A 20,381-nucleotide genomic window follows, 5' to 3' on the forward strand; every position below is an offset into this window, starting at 1 on the left:
GTAGTGTCGTTGAGCGTCGAGCCTCATCTGCCCATTGTCATCTTGCGATACTTCTCGTATAACATGGTCGTGGCTTCGGCTGCTTCAGTGCTTCATACACGGGGGCAAGTCAGCATACGCCTCCATCAGGCCGGAGCTCCCTGCTCCATACATTAGGAGCCTCGCATAATACCCGAGCTTGGAGTAGGAACCTTGATTCGACAGTTTGAGCCCACATCTCTCCCGGTCTCGAAGTCTCCACTTCTTCGAACCCTGCGGCATCTTCAACCGTCCGAAGGTGTCGAGACCAGTATGAACCACCCACGGCATCGATGGCACCTGCTTTCCGTACACAGGCCCGGGATGGTTATTCGAGAAGGACTCTAGTAATTTTGCGGACCTCGGCGCAACACATTACAGCGGCGGCGTAACTTGAGGCATTGAAGACCGAGGCGCGAGGCGATAGCACGAGATCTTGCTGGGTTGCCGTAGCTATGTCAGTACGATTTTGGTCTTGAGCTTCGGTCTCCAACGACAAAGGCCATGCACCGTATTCGTAGAGCGTTTCCCCATTCTTCCTTGCCTGGGATGGAATATCATGGAGTCATTGAAATTGGATCTCGAGATATCTGTACCGGCTTGCTCGGATCAAACAGCTGAGCCCCCCGCCTCCCGCGCGCGCACTCCACCCGGCCGACTGGATGCAAGCCTCGCCGAGCTGGTTGGACATGCAAAGAGGCCTCACTTTCCGACAGTCAGAGCAGTTGTGAATAAGCTGTTACCATAGCTTCAGACAGGCCCCGATAATGGTAAAGCCATTATCGATTAAGGGGTGGGGGCTCCGTCAATGCCTGCGAGCGGTACCGCAAACGGGAGATAACTCCGTGTCGAGCCCAGGCCGGCACGCCATTTGCGCATGCGAGTGATTCTCCGTGCTCTACGCCGAACGGGAGTTTCCCTCGTTGCGGTTGGCTAGCGTCTGTGACTGCGAAAGAGTAAGAGATAAGAGAGAGAGGGACAGAAGGTTCTGCGCTTGTGCCTGTCACATCAAGCAAACCCTTGTTCCTGGGCTGATTCCGAGCTAGTCTAGCCGTCAAGACTGAAGAGAGCTGTCCGAGCCACGAGGAGACTCATCTTCCCCTCTGAGGATTTAAAGGTTTCTTGGAAGCATGGCCCCCTAGACATTGATGGATACCGAGCTGCCTTCCTGATTGAAGTACAGGGACGAGTAGAGTTCGTGATGCTGTTGGTAAGTATCCGTCCCGTGTCCACCCTTCTTCTTCCCTTTTCTTGCTTCGATGGCGCCTTCTCCTCGGTTGCGGAGGTGAAGTTCGAAGTTGGAGAAGTGGACGTCTTCGGACGCTCGGGACGTGGAGGAGCCCAGCTTGTAAGAGGAGTGAAGACCCAGGGGAGGGAGATTGATTAAGGTATCCGTACATGCACTGCAGATGGCGCCGCACGGGCGGTAGATGGGGCCTGTCAAGCCGATTCAGCCGACGTGATTCGTCGCGAGAGTGTTCCTCGCACATGGTGCCGCGCCAGGGGTCGCAGAGTGACAGAGAGAACGACCGGAGGAGGTCTGCGAATGCTGGGTATTGCCGTGTAGGGGTAGTCGAGAGCTGAGACAAAAGAACAATTCCGATATCAAAAGGGTTAGAAATTTGGGGGGGTTAGGCCGGTAAAGTGGGATGGGAGTGGAGGGTGAGGGACCTACATGACGGTGAAGTGATGAATGGTGGAAGCCAAGACGCGGGAGACGAAGTCCGCTACGGAAGACCAGGCACTCTCCTCACATGGTCAGTGGCGTCCACAGGCTGGAAGTTGGAACCGACGCGGCGGAAAACCTGGAAGTCGGATTCGTGAGGGAGTAGACGCCCATCTTGGCGTCGCGGCTCGTGAGGGACGTGTCTCCTGGCATCCCTCGTACCGCGGGACGGATCTAAGATGCATGATCTTGCGCTGCCTCTTCTCCTGACAGCTGTACCTAGCTTTGCAGCGTCGATCAAAGTGCCGAGTCATGATCCGTGAAGCGTCAGACAGTATGTTCCAGTGGCCAACAGGCATGGTAGACGAGCGAATTGGCGTTGAAGTTGGGATGAGAGGGCCGTTGACTGGTGAGGAGAAGCAACTCTACACCACCACCATTACCGGTGCCTTGTGGTGGTGGTGGTGGCTTTCAAGATGTTCCAATGGCAGATGAGGTAGCCGAAGGCAGCAAACCAAAATAGAAAAGCGACGTTTGGGGGAGTCGAAAAAACGTGGCAGAGTAATAAAGAGGCGCGGGTTATTGCACGAGATGCAGTTGGGTGCGATGTGCCCTCTTTCATTCCTACGAGACACTGCCATATTCGGTTCATGAATAAGGTACGGATACGTAGTGCCCTACACGGTACCTACCTTGGGTATCCGTACCTACATTGATCTGGCGAGGAAAGTAGCTCTCTCTCGCTTCCTGCCATTGTCATCCCTGTACCATTTCATCCTCCGGGCCGGCGGGCAAGAGCAGCAGCGATGGAAAGTTGGGTCTGTCCCTTCCCGAATCACCTCCTCGCCTGCCTCCAATGACCCCTTGGTGATACTGTCCGTATACTACGGTAGGTCTGGTATTCGTCTTTCAAGCACTTGGCGTAAAACACCTACCTATGGTACGTAGAAAGGCACGCCTGGAGAAAAGGTACCCCCCGGCAGGTACCTTAATGGTAAGGTAGGTACGGATGCCGTGGTACCTTACAGCTGGGGGATCTGGGAGAGCACCACGGGCAGCGAAACAAGACCCAGTGGCCCCCCCCCCCTCCCCCTCCTCCTCCTCCTCCCCCCCGGTCAAGCTACGCCCCGCTGACCAATGCCACTGCAAGCACACTGACGGACGAGTCTGCAAGTTTGCAACTCTGTAACGCCGTTTGCCCCCCCTTCCCCAAGCCGTGGAAAAGCCCACCTGGAGATGACGACTTGTGTGATACCAATACTGCCCAGCTCAGCTCTTCCATTCTCTTTTGTTCATCGTCCTTCCGTCCCATCATTTGGCCGTCAATTTCTCTTCTTTCTTTCCCCCTCTTCCCCCTCTTCTAGCTAGCCGTCCTAACCTGCTAGAACTGCCCGCTTCTCAGACGTCGAACGCGATAACCACCCAAGTCCCCCCTCCTACGTCTCAAAGGTACGTTCGCCCCCCCCGGCATGGGGCAAAACTCATTACTCTCTTTCTCCCTCTCAACACAACTCAAACTCATCAACTCGATTAGTCGACCAATCCCACGGTCCACCATCCCGACGAGACTTCGCACGCCACCCCGATTACCTTAACTTAACCGCTTCGCACTCTGCTTCAGCTCGAGCTTCACCTTGACGAGATACTCCACCACTGCGGGTTCCAGGCCAGACCCAAAACGAAGAGCTTCGGGGTCTATCGCCTTGGGAGGTCCGCTACGGAAACAAGTCCACCTCTCGGCGTTAACAAATCGACCAAGCCACCGCAGTACCGAGCGAATAGCAGCAACCACCGCTCTGCCGCTGCGCTAGCCATCTGACGCTACCTGCTTGCAAATACCGTGACAGGCCGATTTGTTTTAGGCCCTTTTCGTCTTTTACTTCATCCTCGAAAACCCCCAACCTAAATCCTTATTCCACTCCCGTCTGTCTTTCAGACACCCTCCTAGTCCCATTGCGCCAGCGTCGCTCCATAAGCACTCTGATCACCTCGCCGACGACAATCCGCGCACTTCCCGCGCTCACCGGCATTCTCTCACACTCGCAGTAAACCACACCCACCCCGGACCTCGTGTCCCGACGACAACCCCGCGAGTGCCCGGCTTCGGTGTACACCGAATCAATTCGTCCAAAATGGACCACATGGGCTTCCAGATGCCTCACATGGGGGGGCCGCCCCAGATGATGAACCAGCCGCCGCAGATCTTTGGCGCTTACACTCCCGACGGCCTTCCCGTCACGCATATGCCCCCCGACCTGGCGGCGCATATGTTCGGGGACCCATCCACCCTCCTCGACGATGCAAATGAGGCAAAGAGGAGAAGGATCGCGAGGGTAAGTATCTAGACTGGCGCGAGTATCGCCGACTCTGCCGTGATGAAGAGTAGAACGCTTACGCCGATCATCTGCGCCCACAGGCTTGTGACATGTGTAGGAAGAAGAAAATCAAGTGCGACGGCAAGATGCCCGCTTGCAGCCATTGCATAAATTACAAGACGGATTGCGTATTCACCCAGGTCGAAAAGAAGCGCAACCCGCCAAAAGGGTACGCCGATAGGTGTTCAAACTGTCCTTTCCGCGATATCCGACTAACGAGTTGGCCAGGGCAAAGTACATTGAAGGACTCGAGAACCGCCTGGGTCGCATGGAGAATCTATTGAGACTTTCAGGTTGGTAATGCATAATATGATATGTGACTCCACGCGATTCTAATCAATTGCGTAGGCCTTCTTGGCGAAGACGACGACGGTGACACGGATCTGGGCACACTCGAAAAGCGATTAGCAGAGAAGCAACAGCAGTCGAGACAGGCATCCCAAGCTGCGTCTAACCCGACGTCCCCGTCCCAGGCAACTTCGGGGCAGAACGAGACCATGTCAACGCCACATAGCGCCATCACGTCCCCCGAGCCTACCAAAGAATCGCACAGAGATCCCAAGGAAGCAGACAAGCGCCGGGCCTCCGTATCCGAAGAGAAGGGCAACGAGGAGGAGGTTGAGGCGCTTTCTGAGCTCATGTGCTCCCTGGTCACGAACCAAAGTGGCGAGACGCGATACATCGGTTCCTCGTCAGGCTTCTCCATCTTTTCCCCCAAGGGTATTCAGTGGGTGAACGAGAAGACGGGAGACAACTCGTTCCAGGCAATGATTTCCGAAGTCTCTATCGACGACCATAAGTGGACTGCCTGGAAACCCGAGGTTTTCAGCGATCTGTTCCGCCGCCCAGTCTTCCGGCCACTGCCCCCCAAGACGGAGGCGTTGTCTCTGCTGAAAGACTTCTTTGAGAACTTCAACTGCATGTTCCCACTGTTCCATCAACCTACGTTCATGCATCTGGTCGAACGACAATATTCCGACGATCCGTACGAGGGCACCGGCTGGTGGGCGAGTTTGAACTGTGCTTTGGCTTTTGCCCATCGTCTGCGTGTCATGAGCAATCTTGTACCACAGGAGGAGGATGACAAGGCTTGGGGTTACATGAAGAACGCTTTGGGAACTTTTGCCGAATTATCGATGCGCAACACAGACTTGCTGAGTGTGCAGGCCTTGCTCGGAATGGCCCTCTTCATGCAAGGAACTCCCAACCCTCAGCCGACATTCCTTTTGGTCGCCACGTCTATTCGTCTCGCACACAGCATTGGCCTTCACAAGAGAGGAACTGGCTTTAACCTCAACCCCATTGAGATTGAACAGCGAAAGCGAGTGTTCTGGATCGCCTACATGTTGGACAAGGATCTTTGCCTCCGAGCGGGCCGCCCGCCAGCTCAGGACGATGACGATATGAACGTTGAGCTACCCGATGCTGATCCGGAAGACAATATTGGTAACATTCCTCTGGCTGACGGCAAGGGAAAGATGAACCTCTTCCGAGTGATGTGCGAGTTTGCGACAATCGAAAGCAAGGTCTACTCTCGGCTGTACTCGACCAAGGCTACAAAGCAATCGAGTGGAGAGCTTCTCAATACCATTGGAGAGCTCGATCAGGAACTCGAGGAATGGAAGGATAGGATCCCGATCGATTTCAGACCAGAGCACGAGATCAAGGCGTCGCATACGCCTCTCATTCTCCACGTTGCCATGCTTCACTTAACTTACTACAACTGCTTGACGACGATTCACCGCATGTCAGTTCACCACGGATACTGGACAAGTCGCCTGTCCAACTATGCCATTCAGGGGCTCAACGCCAAACCCTTGAACCCCCGCGTCTTCTCTTCTGCGGCGCTCTGTACCGCCGCCGCCCGAGCATCGATCTCGCTTCTCAAGTACATGCCGCAGGGTGATTCCCCAAGTGTCTGGTACGTAGACTCAAGACGCTGAATGCTGTGCTTATGATAACTAACCTCGCCTCATAGGCTCATTCTGTACTTCCCGGTATCGGCGCTGATGACGCTATTCGGAAACATTTTGCAGAATCCAATGGATCCAAGAGCCAAATCCGACACCAAGTTGATGAACCTTGTGGTCAACTTCTTGTCAATGCTGGGCCAAGAAGCAGAGACTGGAGGTGTGCACCGTATGCTCGGTGTGTGCTCAGAGTTTGAGAGGATAGCCAAGCTCGTCATCGAAAAGGGGGAGAAGGAGCAGTCTTCGCGTAGGAAACGAAAGAGCGACGCCGCTGTCAAGACTTCGTCAAGCCCCGCCGCATCAACACACACACCCAGGCCCGTCTCCGTCACTACCCCGACTCCCCAATCCATGAACGGTGCAGCTACATCATCGACGACAAACGGCCAATTGTCGCCCGACTTCAATGGCGAAGCGAACCGGAGAAGGCACGGATTCAGTCCCATGACGACCACATCAATGCGAGAACCATCACCAGCACTTCCGTCTGCTGGTTGGCCTCAGGAGTTTAGCATACCAGAACAACCAAACTTCAACAACTTTGGCGAAATGACAGGGTTCGCAGGGCCGAACAGTGCTCGTTCGCCGCCGGTAAACATGGGCGGACCGTTCCAGCAACCTCTTCTACCGCAAGATCTGTTCGCACTCCCCATGACACTAGATTGGGACTGGGCAGAGATGAGCGGCGGTGCGTACCCAACGGTGGAAAACGGCAACGTGGGTTAAACCCTCTTAGTAAGTCCGCAGCGCCGGAATATCTGATTGGACGGGCAACCGCGTCAAAAAGGTGGTCACTGGACAGAACATTATAGGTTGCATAATGTGCATATATGAGACGACATCACGAACCATTTAACGCATGTACGAGTAATTAGCCTGCTGAACGGAGCTATGGCTGGTGAGAATTGTAGGGAGAATTTAGCATAGTACGTTGTACCCTGCCATAGAGTGGCGGAATTGACCTGTACATGACGCTGTTCCAGTAACTGCCACCTACCTTACCTTACAATGGAAAAGCCCTTTGATATAATGTGCACATTTGAATAACAGGAATACTGCGGAGTAAAGAATGACTAAATGATACAGCGCCCAAGGCTCTGGACATGACTAAATGATACACGTACGTCGTCGGGAGCCTGGAGAATTGAGCGAGCGGGACCACTCTAGACCCTGTTCGTCAACGCGTGGTATAAATGGGATTCAAGGTGTCATTCATTATTATCGGAGTTTGCGGGCGGAAAGGTCCTTCTTAGCCGAGGACGGGGGGGAGCGCTGGAGGCGGCAGGGTGGGCCCGGGGGGGGGGGGGGGGGGGGGTTCTGCTCTCTGGCTGCGGACGGAGTTTGAGAGTCACGTGCACCGCTAAAATCTCGGCCTTGATGGGGCGCCGACATGAACTCATCACTCAGACTATGGGAGCTTTTGCCATCGTACAGTCATTCCAGGAACGCCTGGTCCAATTACCAACCACACCTTGTACGATTTTCTCCCACCACCACCACCGCTGCAAATAAGTGCGGCTGGTGCTCTACATTACCATCAGAAACCCATTGACTACTTTCCCTCTTCCCCCGACCTACCATTGTACGAACGACCACTGGGGCGCATCAATGAGATAGCACATTGCTGCACGCGGTTTATACTCCTCCACCCGACTCCGGTCGTCCCGCCTCGTCACCCCGCGACATACAGACACACATACCACCATGGCGAGGTTTCTCCGCCAGTCCGCGCAGCTCGCACGAGCTGTAAGGATTGCCCAGCAGCCGGTAACACGTATGCGCTTCCAGCCGTCTAGGATAGCAGCACGACTCGGGCCGCAAGCTCCGCTAGCTTGCTATCGATCACGGTTTTACTCGACAAACGGCCCCGAGCCCCCGAAGAACGAGAAGGAATCTGAAAAGAAGGAACCTGAAAAGAAGGAAGGTGCCCCTCAGGAGAAGTTGTCCAAAGAGGAGCAAATACGGAAAGAATGGCCTCTACCCGAAGGATGGGTGTACCTCAATGAGGAGGAGCTCGACACGTTGCTCAAGATGGGACAAAACGACAGACTGCCTCGGTTCCAGAAGGACTTCTTCATCAAGAGTGTGGAGGAAATGAAGTTGTTGGGAGCTCCCAAGGAGCTGAGGGATCTTCTGTTGACGCTGAAGGAGCGCAGGCTGAAGATGACCGTCACCGACATCGCCAAGGTCCTCCGTGTCTCGACGCAGGTCGCAAAGAGGTTCTCCGAATACGAGCAGACGGTGCTTATGCGCGAAGAGCAAAATCCGACAAAGGAGAAGGAGGATGGCTCAAAGAACTCGCAGGAGGGTGAGCAGGGCAAGCAGCAGAAGGAAGGGCGCAACTCAGAGAACAACGACGGCGCACCGGGCGGTGGCTTGGGCGGCAAGAGATGGATCTTTGGCATGCTCAGCACCGGTGACCTGATTGTTGCCGCCATCGTCTGGATCGTCATTCTGCCCTTCTTCGAGTCTATGATCTTCGGCCAGGAGAAGGAGATCACATGGCAAGAGCTGCGGAAGAACTTCCTGGACAAGGGCTTGGTCAACAAGCTTGTGGTGATCAAGAATCCCGGCCGCGTGCGCGTTGAGCTGAACAGAGATGGAGTGCAGTCGGTGTACGGCGGAAACGAGGGTGTCAACCCCAACATGCAGTACTACTTCTCCATCGGTTCAGTAGAGATGTTCGAGAAGCAACTCGAGGACGCCCAGAACGAACTCGGCATCCCGACCTCGGAGCGCATCCCCGTCAGCTACGCCAGCGAAGGTGGCATCATGCCCTTGGTCTACGCCTTCGGCCCCACACTGCTGCTGGTCGGTCTGCTCTACTACACCACCAAGTCGATGGGTGGACGCGGCGGCAATCAAATGTTCGGATTCGGTAAGAGCAAGGCCAAGAAGTTCAACCACGAGACAGCAATCAAGGTCAAGTTCAGCGACGTTGCCGGCATGGATGAGGCAAAGACAGAGATTATGGAGTTCGTCAGCTTCCTGAAGACCCCTGAGCGCTTCGAGAGGTTAGGCGCAAAGATTCCTCGTGGTGCCATCCTCGCCGGACCTCCTGGAACCGGTAAGACGTTGCTTGCCAAGGCCACCGCTGGCGAGTCTGGTGTGCCCTTCTTCAGCGTCAGTGGTTCCGAGTTCGTCGAGATGTTTGTCGGTGTTGGTCCTTCAAGAGTGCGAGACTTGTTTGCAAACGCCCGCAAGAGTGCCCCCTGTATCATCTTCATTGATGAAATCGACGCCATTGGTCGATCAAGACAGGAAGGAAACCGCATGGGCGGCAATGATGAGCGCGAAGCAACTCTGAACCAGATCTTGACAGAGATGGACGGTTTCAATACCCAAGAGCAGGTCGTTGTCCTCGCGGGCACCAACAGAGCCGATATTCTTGACAAGGCGCTGATGCGTCCCGGTCGTTTCGACAGGCACATCTTTATTGACCGCCCGACCATGAAGGGTCGCCAGGAGATCTTTAAGGTGCACCTGGCCAAGATTGTTACCAAGGAAGATATGGACCACCTCATGGGCCGTTTGGCGACTCTGACTCCGGGCTTCTCCGGTGCCGACATTGCCAACGCCGTCAACGAGGCTGCCCTGGTTGGTAAGTTTGATACGACGCCTAGCCTTTGAATCTAACACGATGCTAACTTTGCTATAGCCGCCCGTGCCAATGCCGAAACAGTGGAGATGATTCACTTCGAGCAGGCCATTGAGCGTGTCATCGGAGGTCTCGAGCGCAAGTCTCTCGTGCTCAACCCCGAGGAGAAGAAGACGGTGGCCTACCATGAGGCCGGCCACGCCATCTGCGGCTGGTACCTCAAGAACGCCGACCCCCTTCTTAAGGTTTCCATCATCCCCCGTGGCCAGGGTGCATTGGGTTACGCCCAGTACCTCCCCCAGGGAGATGCCTATCTCATGACCGTCCAGCAGCTGATGGACCGCATGGCCATGACGCTCGGCGGACGTATCTCGGAGGAGCTTCACTTCCCGACCGTCACGACGGGCGCCAGCGACGACTTCCGCAAGGTCACGCACATGGCCCGCAAGATGGTGACGCAGTGGGGCATGTCGGAGAAGGTCGGCCCCCTGCACTTTGACGACGACCCGAACACGCTGCAGAAGCCGTTTGCCGAGGCCACAGCCCAGGCCATTGACTCCGAGGTGCACCGCATCGTGGAGGAGGCCTACAAGCAGTGCCGCGACCTGCTGACGGAGAAGAAGAAGGAGGTCGGCATCGTCGCCGAGGAGCTCCTCAAGAAGGAGATGCTGACACGCGACGACCTCGTGCGCCTGCTCGGTCCCCGGCCATTTGGCGATAACCAGGAGTTTGAAAAGTACTTTGGCGGACAGGGGCAGAAGAGCGCGCCGCCGCCGTTCCCTACGGAGGAGGTCGATAGCCCTCCTGAGCAGCCGCCCGTCGGCCCGTCGCCGACTTTCAAGAGCCTTGAGGACGCGCCGAGGAGGTGAGGTTTGATGTTATAGTAGTTGTCGTAGAAGAAGGAGGAGGATAGTGGCACGCGGACTCCAACATGCCGCAAATTGTATTTTTTTTTTTCCATCCCCCCGGTTTTCCCCCAAAAAAGAACTAGGCTCTCTATCTCTCTCAACTCTTGCCCTTTATGGCGGATATGTTACTAGTAGAAGGCATATCATCATCATCATCATCATCATCATTTGGGGCTTTTTTCTGGAGTAAAGATGGAGGGAACACAACTTTCTTCGTGTTGTTGTACTTGTAGGAAATTATGTAGATACATCTCTACCTATTTTTATTGCTTCAATCTCTGATGAGGAGAACACGATGAACGTGATTGAATGAACATGGGGGCTTTGTAGAGGGAGGTGTGAAATGAGATAGGTGCGGTGGCTGTCTGCTGCCGACCTTCATGATATTGTCTGAGTTGTAAGGTGTGTGTGTATGTGTGATGTCTGGTGGCCGGCCTGGTTAGCAGACATTTAGAGGGGGTTTGATGTTGTGAAATGGGTGGCGGGTGGTGCTACTTGCTGGTTCAGTCCTGGATGATCCCAAGGGACAAGGACAGCATCTCATGGGATAGAGGGGAACGAGGTGACTAACGCTCGTACCATTTTCAAACTTTTGTCCCCTGTGATCTATACATTGCTTCATAATGTAAGACTTGCAAGAAAATAACTTGACATTCTCCAGCCATCGTACCAAATGGAATCCTTTAGTTGTTTGTATCCCGCCTGGCCGTTCTTGGTTGAGGAATCAACAGCCGTTATGTGGAGGGGGTTCACACAACATGCTCTCTTGGTAGATTATTAAAGGGGATATGCGGGTAGGTAGATTAAGCTGGGAGAGGGACAACGGATTACCTTGGTGCTAAGAGAAAGGGGGGGGGGGGGGGGGGGGGGAGAAGAAACACTTTGCAACAAATCACTTGCATCACCATGGCCCCAAACTGCCTGCAACTGAACTTTGGTGGTCTAAACCAACGAACCCAGACACATGGGTGGGATAATCTATACGTATTCATGTGTAAACAGCCAAGTACCAGTGAGAGGCGCTCCTCCCCGTTGAACGACATCAACGGTAGGCTGACTAGGAGACCCCTCACGTCGTCACCGATAAACATACTGTATGAAGCCGGCAATGCCAATGAAACAGGTGGTTCCAGGTGCCTGTATTTATTCTCCGATAAAGCAAAGCCGTCGCATATCGCAAAAGAAGGGGCACTCTTGGCCGGATGTGTGCCGTGCTCTTCGAGATGCGGACTGGGTCTCTTTCGGACATATCCCGTCAGGCTTGTCAGAGTTGCCACTGGTACGGTTTCTAGACTGACCCAACCAAGCTTCACCGTACTTGGACTCTAACACGTATCTAGGTACTCTCAACAGACTCTGACTTGACTGCCCGCGCAATTAATGCAATCTCGAGTGATCCTTCTTCTCCCCGGGACTGCAGGGGACCAGATGGACCGATATATCCAGCGAGAATTGGCATTACGCCGAGGCGAAACGATTGGGCACCACGCATACAAGCACGCAGACACCAAGGGAGGAAGAGAGCAGCGCGTGGCAGAGGGCGGCACTAGAATAGGGCGGTCCCGATCTTGTGGGCAGAATCGCAAGATGGACGTGTGCCCGTCTGGCCGTGTGACTTCCCACCGGGTTCGCCTGGCATGTACCGGCGCCGAGGATAAGTGTCGTGTGAAGAAAAGAACGTTGCCGATCGTCTATGCAGTTTTGCCGAAGGATCTTCACGCAAGCACCGGCCTCTTGGTACACCTCTTTGGTGGAAAAGTTCAGTTGGAGCGAAGCAAACTTGTTGTTCTTTGCTAACCTCGGGGTAAGGTACCTAACCTAAACTGTACAAGAGTCTGTGGCGGACCAGGAGCACGAGGGCACGAACTAATTGTGCTGACTGCTGGACAGGTCTAGTAGACGTCATTGGTGTTTCTTCAGCAAGACGAGCTACCTACCCTTTCAGTAAAACTACAACAGCGCGCGCAGCGGTGATTCCTCATACGAGAGAGAGAGAGAGAGACGAAAGCAACCAAAAGAGGGTATCGAATATATCATTCATTCTGCCCAAGCAGAATTTCAATTTCTCCAGCAGAGCCAATCAAGGGCATTCATTTCATTTGCTTTGGGTTTCCAAGACTTGGGGTGCCGGGGGGGATGGTGGGAGCGGAGACAGTGGAAATACCTGGATATCGCAACTTCAGGTGGTAAGGTACCTGTCGGAGGCGGCTATATGCACGTGGCGAGACCTGCTTCGGCGTCGGCTTTGCAATATGTTGTGATGGGTTCGCTGACTCGGCGAGGGCGGTGACGGTAAGGAGCGGGAGGCGACCGACGGCGGCGGGGTGAAGGGTGATGTGGGATACCTGTGACCTTGCCTTACCTTAGGTATGTGGTATGTATTGGATGTGGTGTGGTGTGGTGTGGTGTAGGAACTTCCGTCATGGCCATGTTTTCCGTCACCTCTCTTCCGGTGAGTCTATTGCGACAACTCAATCATGATGATGCCAAACTCTTTCTCTCAGGAAATCACTCACATACCTCGTCACTCAACAGGCACCACAACGATATTGCTGTTGAATCCCTATCGAAGAACGCTCCCTGTTCAAAGATCCAGCGGGGTGGGGCCGTGTCTTCTTCGAAATTGTCTCGCCGACCAATCTAGATTCAGCGTTTCCGTCAGGACGCAGGAAATCAATCATCCTTTTGATCACCCCCCCTTGTCTCTTTGCGTATTTTTCTTCCTCTTCTGCCAGAAAGCCAAGGGTCTGTGGTAACATTTCGCGGCCTTTTCTTTTTTCGATATCCACCCAATTCCAACTTCAACCTGCGACCCGTATTCTCTGCCGATTCTCTGGACTGGTCAAGCTTTAGACTCCGCGAATCTCCACTCCGTCATTGGGAGAGAGAGAGAGAGAGAGAGAGAGAGAGAGAGAGAGGACCACTCCCCGGCTTGGCCTGGGTCTTGACAACTTGGAGGCGAAGAAACCTTGCCTCGGCCGGTTCGCTCTAGTCTTACCTCTGTCCGGATACAACATCTTAAATACAACCCGCCAACCCGCCCTCTCGGGCGCAAAGGCGCTGACTGGACATCACGAGCCCATCAAGAAACGCAGGTTACTATCGCCCGACACTCAGTATACGAAGAGTCTCAAACGGTTCGGCGGAGTTGAAATAGAGCTTCAAGAGCGATTTTGAAGGGCTCTTTCATTCTTGCCGACATGATTGCGCATCGGTCTCGAATCGCGTTTGGTTGAACTCGTTGGCCTTGTTTCTACATCTTTTGGTTTTGCTCTGGTTTAATTGCAGCATTCTGTTTAGCAGAGACCGTCATTCCTTGTCCGCAAAGCATACTACCTTGGTTGGCGGTTTCGCTGTGCCGCATCGCCACGCCGAAACCCATCTACTACAAGTAAACGTACACTCGATCAACTCGACGACAACGGTAACGACAACGACAACGACAACGACGGCCATGGTATCCAACATGGACGAAAAAGCGGTCCTGCCGGGTCGGCGCTCCTCGCCCGGCCGGGACGCTACCCGGAACGACAGCTCCGGCTCTGGCGACCGCGCATCGCGCAGGCCCGGCGGCTGGTGGAAAGTACACCTTTTCCGCGGTATGGTCAACGACATTCGTCGCAGGGCGCCCTTTTACGTCAGTGACTGGACCGATGCCTGGGACTATCGTGTGGTCCCGGCCACGGTCTACATGTATTTTGCAAAGTATGTATTACTGTCATCATCTGTGGTTTGATCTTTCTACCCTCTCTCGAAGCGTTACATCGCACCCATTTTTCCTGTAAGCCAGTCGTGTGGCAGGATGGAAGATAGAGAAGATTGTGTTTCTCATTTTTATTCGCCATGTTGCCGTCCATGGCCCCCTCTGTTGCTGTTCAAGTTACCACTGATGCTAGGCTTCCGACACTCAGCTAACCTGTATTGCAGTATCTTGCCCGCTTTGGCATTCTCCCTCGACATGTTTACTAGCACGGGGTCAACATACGGAGTCAACGAGGTCCTTCTAGCTTCCGTGTTGGGGGCAGTAGTATTCTCTCTACTAGCTTGCCAGCCTCTGGTCATTGTCGGCGTCACAGGCCCCATCACAGTCTTCAACTACACCGTGTACGATATCATGGAGCCAACAGGCACCAACTACCTAGCATTCATGTGCTGGATCGGCCTGTAAGTCTTGCCAGACCCTCACCCTCCACCTCCCATCCCATCACATACTTACAAACGGTTCAACGGCAGGTGGTCACTAGTCTTCCACTGGATTCTCGCCGTCACAAACTCTTGCAACTGGCTCCGCTACGTCACGCGCTTCCCCTGCGACATCTTTGGCTTCTACGTGGCCTTCATCTACCTCCAAAAGGGCATCCAGGTCCTCCAGAGGCTGGGCGACGCCGAGCCCTTTTACCTCTCCATCGTCGCCGCCTTACTCGTCTTCATGGTCGCCTACATCTGCGCGGGCGTCGGCGGGAGCGGCTTGTTCCATCACCACGTGCGCGTGTTCCTCAAGGATTACGGCACCCCGCTCACCCTCATCTTCTTCACTGGTTTCGTGCACATTGGCAGGATGAAGCCCGTTGATTTGGAGGTGCTGCCCACGGGTATCGCTTTTATGCCCACGGCGGACAGGAGCTGGCTTGTGGATTTTTGGAACATTCCTGTCGGAGATGTCTTCCTGGCCATCCCCTTTGCTATCCTCTTGACCATTTTGTTCTGGTTCGATCACAATGGTAAGCAGCATACACTCGGCTCTCCCTATCCGAGGCTACCACCAAAGACTAACACGAACGTGCACAGTGTCTTCTCTCATCGCACAGGGAACCGAGTTCCCACTCAAGAAGCCGGCAGGTTTTCACTGGGACCTCTTCTTGCTCGGCCTGACCACGGGAGTAGCCGGCATCCTCGGTCTGCCGTTCCCCAACGGCCTCATCCCGCAAGCTCCATTCCATACCGACTCCTTAACAGTTAGCAAATCAGAACCCGAGACGGACGAAAAGGGCGAGTTCAAGGGCAGCTACGTGGTCAAAGCATCTCACGTAGTAGAGCAACGTGTCTCCAACCTGGCCCAAGGCCTCCTGACCCTCGGCACAATGACGGGCCCCCTCCTCGTCGTCCTCCACCTCATCCCGCACGGCGTTTTAGCCGGCCTCTTCTTCGTCATGGGCGTGCAGGCCCTCGAAGGGAACGGCATCACCCTCAAGATCCTCTTCCTCCTGCGCGACAAGAACCTGACGCCGCCGAACCACCCGCTCAAACAGATCCGTCGCCGCCGCGCCATTTGGGAATTCGTCGCCATCGAGCTCGTCGGGTTCGGCGCCACGTTCGCCATCACGCAGACTGTCGCCGCCGTGGGCTTCCCCGTCTTCATCATGCTCCTCATCCCCATCCGCGCCTGGCTTCTTCCGCGCTGGTTCTCGCCCGAGGAGCTGGGCGCGCTCGACGAGGCGACGGCGTCGCCTTTTACCATGGAGGGTATCGGCGGGGTTCACGGGGGCGGCGATTCGGGCGATGACTCGGACGGGACGCGGGTGTCTGATTATGAGAATGATGGGGATAGACGTACTAGTAGGCAGGCGGCGGGGCATGGTGATGGCATCTTTGCGTCGGCGGAAGCGCCGGGGAGGAGTCAAGAAGATGTGGCGGAGCTGGGGCAGTCTCAGAGCGTGCAGAGTGCAGGAAAACCGACGAAGAGAGGAGGACACACTGCCACAGCTGATTGATGGCCAGTAACGATTTGATCAAGAAATGGAGTTTATAGAGAACGAACGTAATGCTTGATAGTTAATACCCAGAAACATTCGAAGATGGGTGCTCATCCAACGTTGGTCGATGTATCAACGCACCTTCACATCGGTTCTACTCAGCTCACTGACCGAGAGTTTTCCAGCGAGATGCCAAGATTTTGACGAAGAAGGGACACAGCGTCTCCTCACACAACTACCACTCTAAGGTCAAAACGAAATACTGATTGGACAGCTTTACACGCTGGTAGTGGGATTGACACATCGATACTAGGTAGTAGGAGCGGTCAGCGTTGCTCGGCCCAGCACGCCCCGCAAGCCCGTTTGGGCAATCGGGGCCTTTGTGATTGGCCTCTCTGGCGAGAAGTCGATGGTAGATTGTCTGTCGTCGCCCAGGAAGCCAGTGATGATACTGCCGATGGAGGAAGTTGCCTGATGACCAGGTGTAACTTGTCGGAAATCTTTACGTCGCATGGTTCCCTGACTCCAGGTTATTTGGTGGAATAGAAGAAGAGACTACTGTGTTGTTGAGAGGAACGGAGACGGGACGTTGGAATTAAGGATGCGGCGGTGGTCAGTGCGCCTCACACCACACTTCTCTTCTACAACCCCACGATCCCTCACCCTTTGTCCTCTTCACTTGTCATCCCACATCATCTTCCGCCTAGTGTCGAGCTCAACGACAACCAGCTCAGCCGCCGCCTAGCTTTCAGTTACAGTCTAGACTCCATGGCTTTCGATGACTACCCACTGGACCGCCCGCCTTACTACATAAGCTCCTTTGGTTTGACATCCTCACGGGATAAAGCATGCCTGGCCCTGATCCAACGTTACTGTTCCATCCTGGCTGAGACCGGATCCATTCAGGGCTCACTTCTCGGAGAAGGATCCCCAGAAGCCGGGGGTTTCGTTCCATCGGCACATGGGAAATCAGACTCGTGTCGTGGCCGTTAGCCCACTAGCCCATCCTCCCCGCCACGGAGAGCTTGTAATATCGGACAGCCTCCGCCATTGGCTCGCCCTGGACTCGAACCCATCGACGGCATGAACCCGGGGGGTCACGCCAACACTCCCGTCAAGTTCTCTCGGCAACGTCCTCCGCGATAGGCCGTCTCCTGCAGGACAACCTGGTAAGGTATGAAGAACTTCCGTCGCCCAACCACGACACCCAGTCATCACATCTCCCCAAGGTCAACGACAGGGCCCGGCCCCGAAAATAAGCAGTCAGTCACTACGCTTCGCTCCTGGCTTGAACCCCGCATCGTACCGAACAATGAGGTCCCTCATAGCGGCGAGAGCCATGGTGTGGTTGGGTGCTCGCGGAGCCCTCTGTCCTCCACCTATCATGCCACAGCGGCCGGTGCTCTGTCGTCGGCCGTCTGCCTCCGGATACACGCATCGAGCCAAGCGTCCTCTCACGAAAAACGAAGACCAGCTGTCGCCCGATCTGACGCCTTGGGAACTAATCGCCTTGGCCCAGCCTGGATGAATACACGCCCCATACCTCGAATGCGTCGAAGCTGCTGGCCTGGACAATCGCGGCCTCTTGCATGTCTTGCGCACCACTACCTTCGTATCACTTCGGCAAAAGGTTGACTTTTACTTCGCCCCATGTAGCCGATTATACCCACGCGTAAGTAAGCATCTACTGCAGTCCCTCCGTCGATCTGACAACCCTCACGACGTACAGCCCGCCAGTCCTCTCCACAAGTATGGAAAATCCGGGGGTCACAGTGTACCATCCCACCCAGACCTCGTTCCCATGGGGTAGCACAAGGTTAATACTCTATTCCTCGGGTAGCTGGAGCTTAACGTTGATACCACGTTCCAGTAATTTATCCAGCTCTCGGGGGGGTTGGGGCAGTGGCCGGCCGCCTGCCTGCCGTCCAAGCGGGCAATGTCTGTGTCATCTGTTACCGGTAGGAGTTGACATTTCGCACCGGGCGATTCTGTCGAAGGCTCGAAGCAATTGGCATGTACAGGGTGCGGAACCAGGTGCAACATTGCAAGGCAACAGCCGAGACAAGAATCCAGGAAAGGCCTTCCTTTTTTGTTTCATGGTTTCTTCTTTCTTTTTCCACCCTCGCAAATCCTGCTTTGGTACCGGATCATGTATCCTTGCTATCAGATAAGCTACCGTAGCAAGTGGCTGCCGCAGAATGTCTCTTTTCTTGTCGCCTCCATCGCACAGAGTAGATACTCAGAGGCCTGACGTCGACGACATCCTCAGAGAGAGGCCTGCGGCCCAACGTCGAAACCACATGTCTCTCTTGTACTCCACAGAGGTTTCGCCCCAGCACGCAAGTGGTGCAGCGTCGGTAGGACAGGACAGAGGGGCTCATATCTTCATCGCTTGGAACTACGCGATTCCAAAATGCCGCTTGTATATCGTAGCAGATCCGATGCTTGCGGTACGATTGAGAGGAGCGCGGATCTGTGCCACGCCGCAGCATGCCTTTGGGTAGTACCTGGAGAGAGACAGGTAGCTGCTGGTACCTTGAGCAGGCTCACTGTGTGGATGTTTAGCGGCTAATGGACTCACCACAATGATACACGGCATTCTGAGGAGAAGCGACGATAGGCTGATGGCTGTATCCTTGGATCCGAGACAGCCACGGCAGGGGCTAGGAAGGGAGGCGGACACAATAACAGCGTGTTCAGAAAAACAAACCAAGAAAGGAAGAAGACTGTGTAAGTAGAGGGTACATCTCCATCCTCCCTTGTTGCTACATCTCCCGGTTGCGATGTAGCGCCTTGGAACAGAGAGAAGACGAATAACACCAGCATCACCCCCCGTCCCCCATCTCCCGTCACTGATATCCCCGCCATTCCGGGCGGAAGGCATGGCTTCGCGGGAAATGGGAAATGGAGGGGGTGTGTAATCGTCCAAAAAGGAACACACACATCGGCTTGAGTCCCTTGAAGCTTAAGCTTAATCGAGTCGACTCCGACGAAGCCGATCTCGACCGCTCGAGTAGTGAATGGAGGGGGTGCGTGGGGGATAATTGGGAGCATAATGGACTTGTTCTGGGTACGTAAAGCCAGGTGAACTTGGCAAGAAAGCTAACTAGCGTCGGGTCTTTGGTACGGCTTCAATCGTCATCTTTTGCCTGTTTAGTTGGAGGGAGCATGTGCATACTGCGTAGCATTACCCATCCCTCTCCCGTTCTCACGAGGTTGCATCCTCGATGTTGATAGTCTCTTCGTTCTTTTCAAAGGGCCCTTAGTAACCTTGGATGACCTCCGTCTGGTCAGGTTAAGTTCGTAGGTAAGGTAAGGTGCAGTAGATCTGGCGTGGGACATGGGGGTGGGGGGAAGGGGGGGAGCTTAGAACTGCGAGAAAGGTGTGTACAATACCTCGTGTCAGGAATAACAAGAACAAAAGAGCCCCCCCCCATTGAGTTTTGAAAGCAAAAACAAGTGGCAAAAGATAGTAGCATCGTGGCAGAATCGGCGAGCTCGTCCATCTTGCCAGTTCCCGTGATCCCCCCTCCCCGGACCAGCACCGCCGAGAATGAAGCCGGCGGAGGAAGCGGACGGGTGGGCGGGGACCTACCAGATTGCAGTATGTGGACGCTTTCGGCCGGGTCGCGACTAGGTTCCGGTGATGGAGAACCGGGGAGGGGTGGCAGATTGGTGGAGGGAATCCCACTCGTGACCATCAACGCAAGCTTCGAAGTAGGTAGTTGGGCAAGTTTCGGAAATCGTTCGTTATGCAGGCCTTTCTTCTCGGCTTACAGACAGCAGGTCAACCGCTTGATGGTCCATCAGAATGCTCCTCTCGAAAGCTACTCCTCGCTACATTGTCGTGCCCTGGGAAGGACATTCAGCTGAGGTAGCCTCGGTTCAGTATCCAAGGGCGGGATGAAGCGAGACGAGACGAGACGTCCAGAGTTACATGAGGCAAAACTCCATGTTACCCATCACAAATATAATTGTTGGAATGAACACCTCGGTTAAAGAAAAACAAAAAAAACAGAAGAGTGAGTGACGTGGTGGCCTCACTGTCACACTCCCCGCTCTTTCACCAACCGAGTTCTACCTGCAGTCATCGCTTCTTCTTCCGTCTCGGGATATTTTCTTTTTGCCCGTGTTGAAACCACCCCTCCTCTCC

The 20,381-nt window shown here is 54.6% G+C and overlaps 3 protein-coding genes across 3 annotated transcripts; all 3 read left to right on the forward strand.

Moving 5' to 3' along the window:
• Positions 1 to 3,816: 3,816 nt before the first annotated feature.
• Positions 3,817 to 6,755, forward strand: BDP55DRAFT_634818 (fungal-specific transcription factor; the record flags this gene model as incomplete). Its single annotated transcript, XM_060572716.1, has 5 exons — positions 3,817 to 4,017; positions 4,101 to 4,228; positions 4,288 to 4,352; positions 4,408 to 5,980; positions 6,038 to 6,755. 5 exons carry the CDS (start codon positions 3,817 to 3,819, stop codon positions 6,753 to 6,755), a joined length of 2,685 nt encoding a protein of 894 aa, XP_060426555.1.
• A 978-nt stretch (positions 6,756 to 7,733) lies between these two features.
• On the forward strand, positions 7,734 to 10,496 carry BDP55DRAFT_558154 (ATP-dependent metallopeptidase HflB; the record flags this gene model as incomplete). The annotated part of the gene is made up of 2 exons (XM_060569770.1): positions 7,734 to 9,630; positions 9,688 to 10,496. The coding sequence occupies 2 exons, from the start codon at positions 7,734 to 7,736 to the stop codon at positions 10,494 to 10,496; spliced, it is 2,706 nt and encodes a 901-aa protein (XP_060426556.1).
• A 3,146-nt stretch (positions 10,497 to 13,642) lies between these two features.
• On the forward strand, positions 13,643 to 16,392 carry BDP55DRAFT_246976 (HCO3 transporter family-domain-containing protein). Its single transcript, XM_060566251.1, has 4 exons — positions 13,643 to 14,240; positions 14,463 to 14,699; positions 14,769 to 15,256; positions 15,324 to 16,392. The coding sequence occupies exons 1-4, from the start codon at positions 13,990 to 13,992 to the stop codon at positions 16,244 to 16,246; spliced, it is 1,899 nt and encodes a 632-aa protein (XP_060426557.1). The 5' UTR covers positions 13,643 to 13,989; the 3' UTR covers positions 16,247 to 16,392.
• The last annotated feature ends 3,989 nt before the right edge of the window (positions 16,393 to 20,381 follow it).

This window comes from Colletotrichum godetiae, assembly GCF_030913485.1.
Source record: "Colletotrichum godetiae strain CBS 193.32 chromosome Unknown BDP55scaffold_37, whole genome shotgun sequence".
NCBI classification, from domain to species: domain Eukaryota; kingdom Fungi; phylum Ascomycota; class Sordariomycetes; order Glomerellales; family Glomerellaceae; genus Colletotrichum; species Colletotrichum godetiae.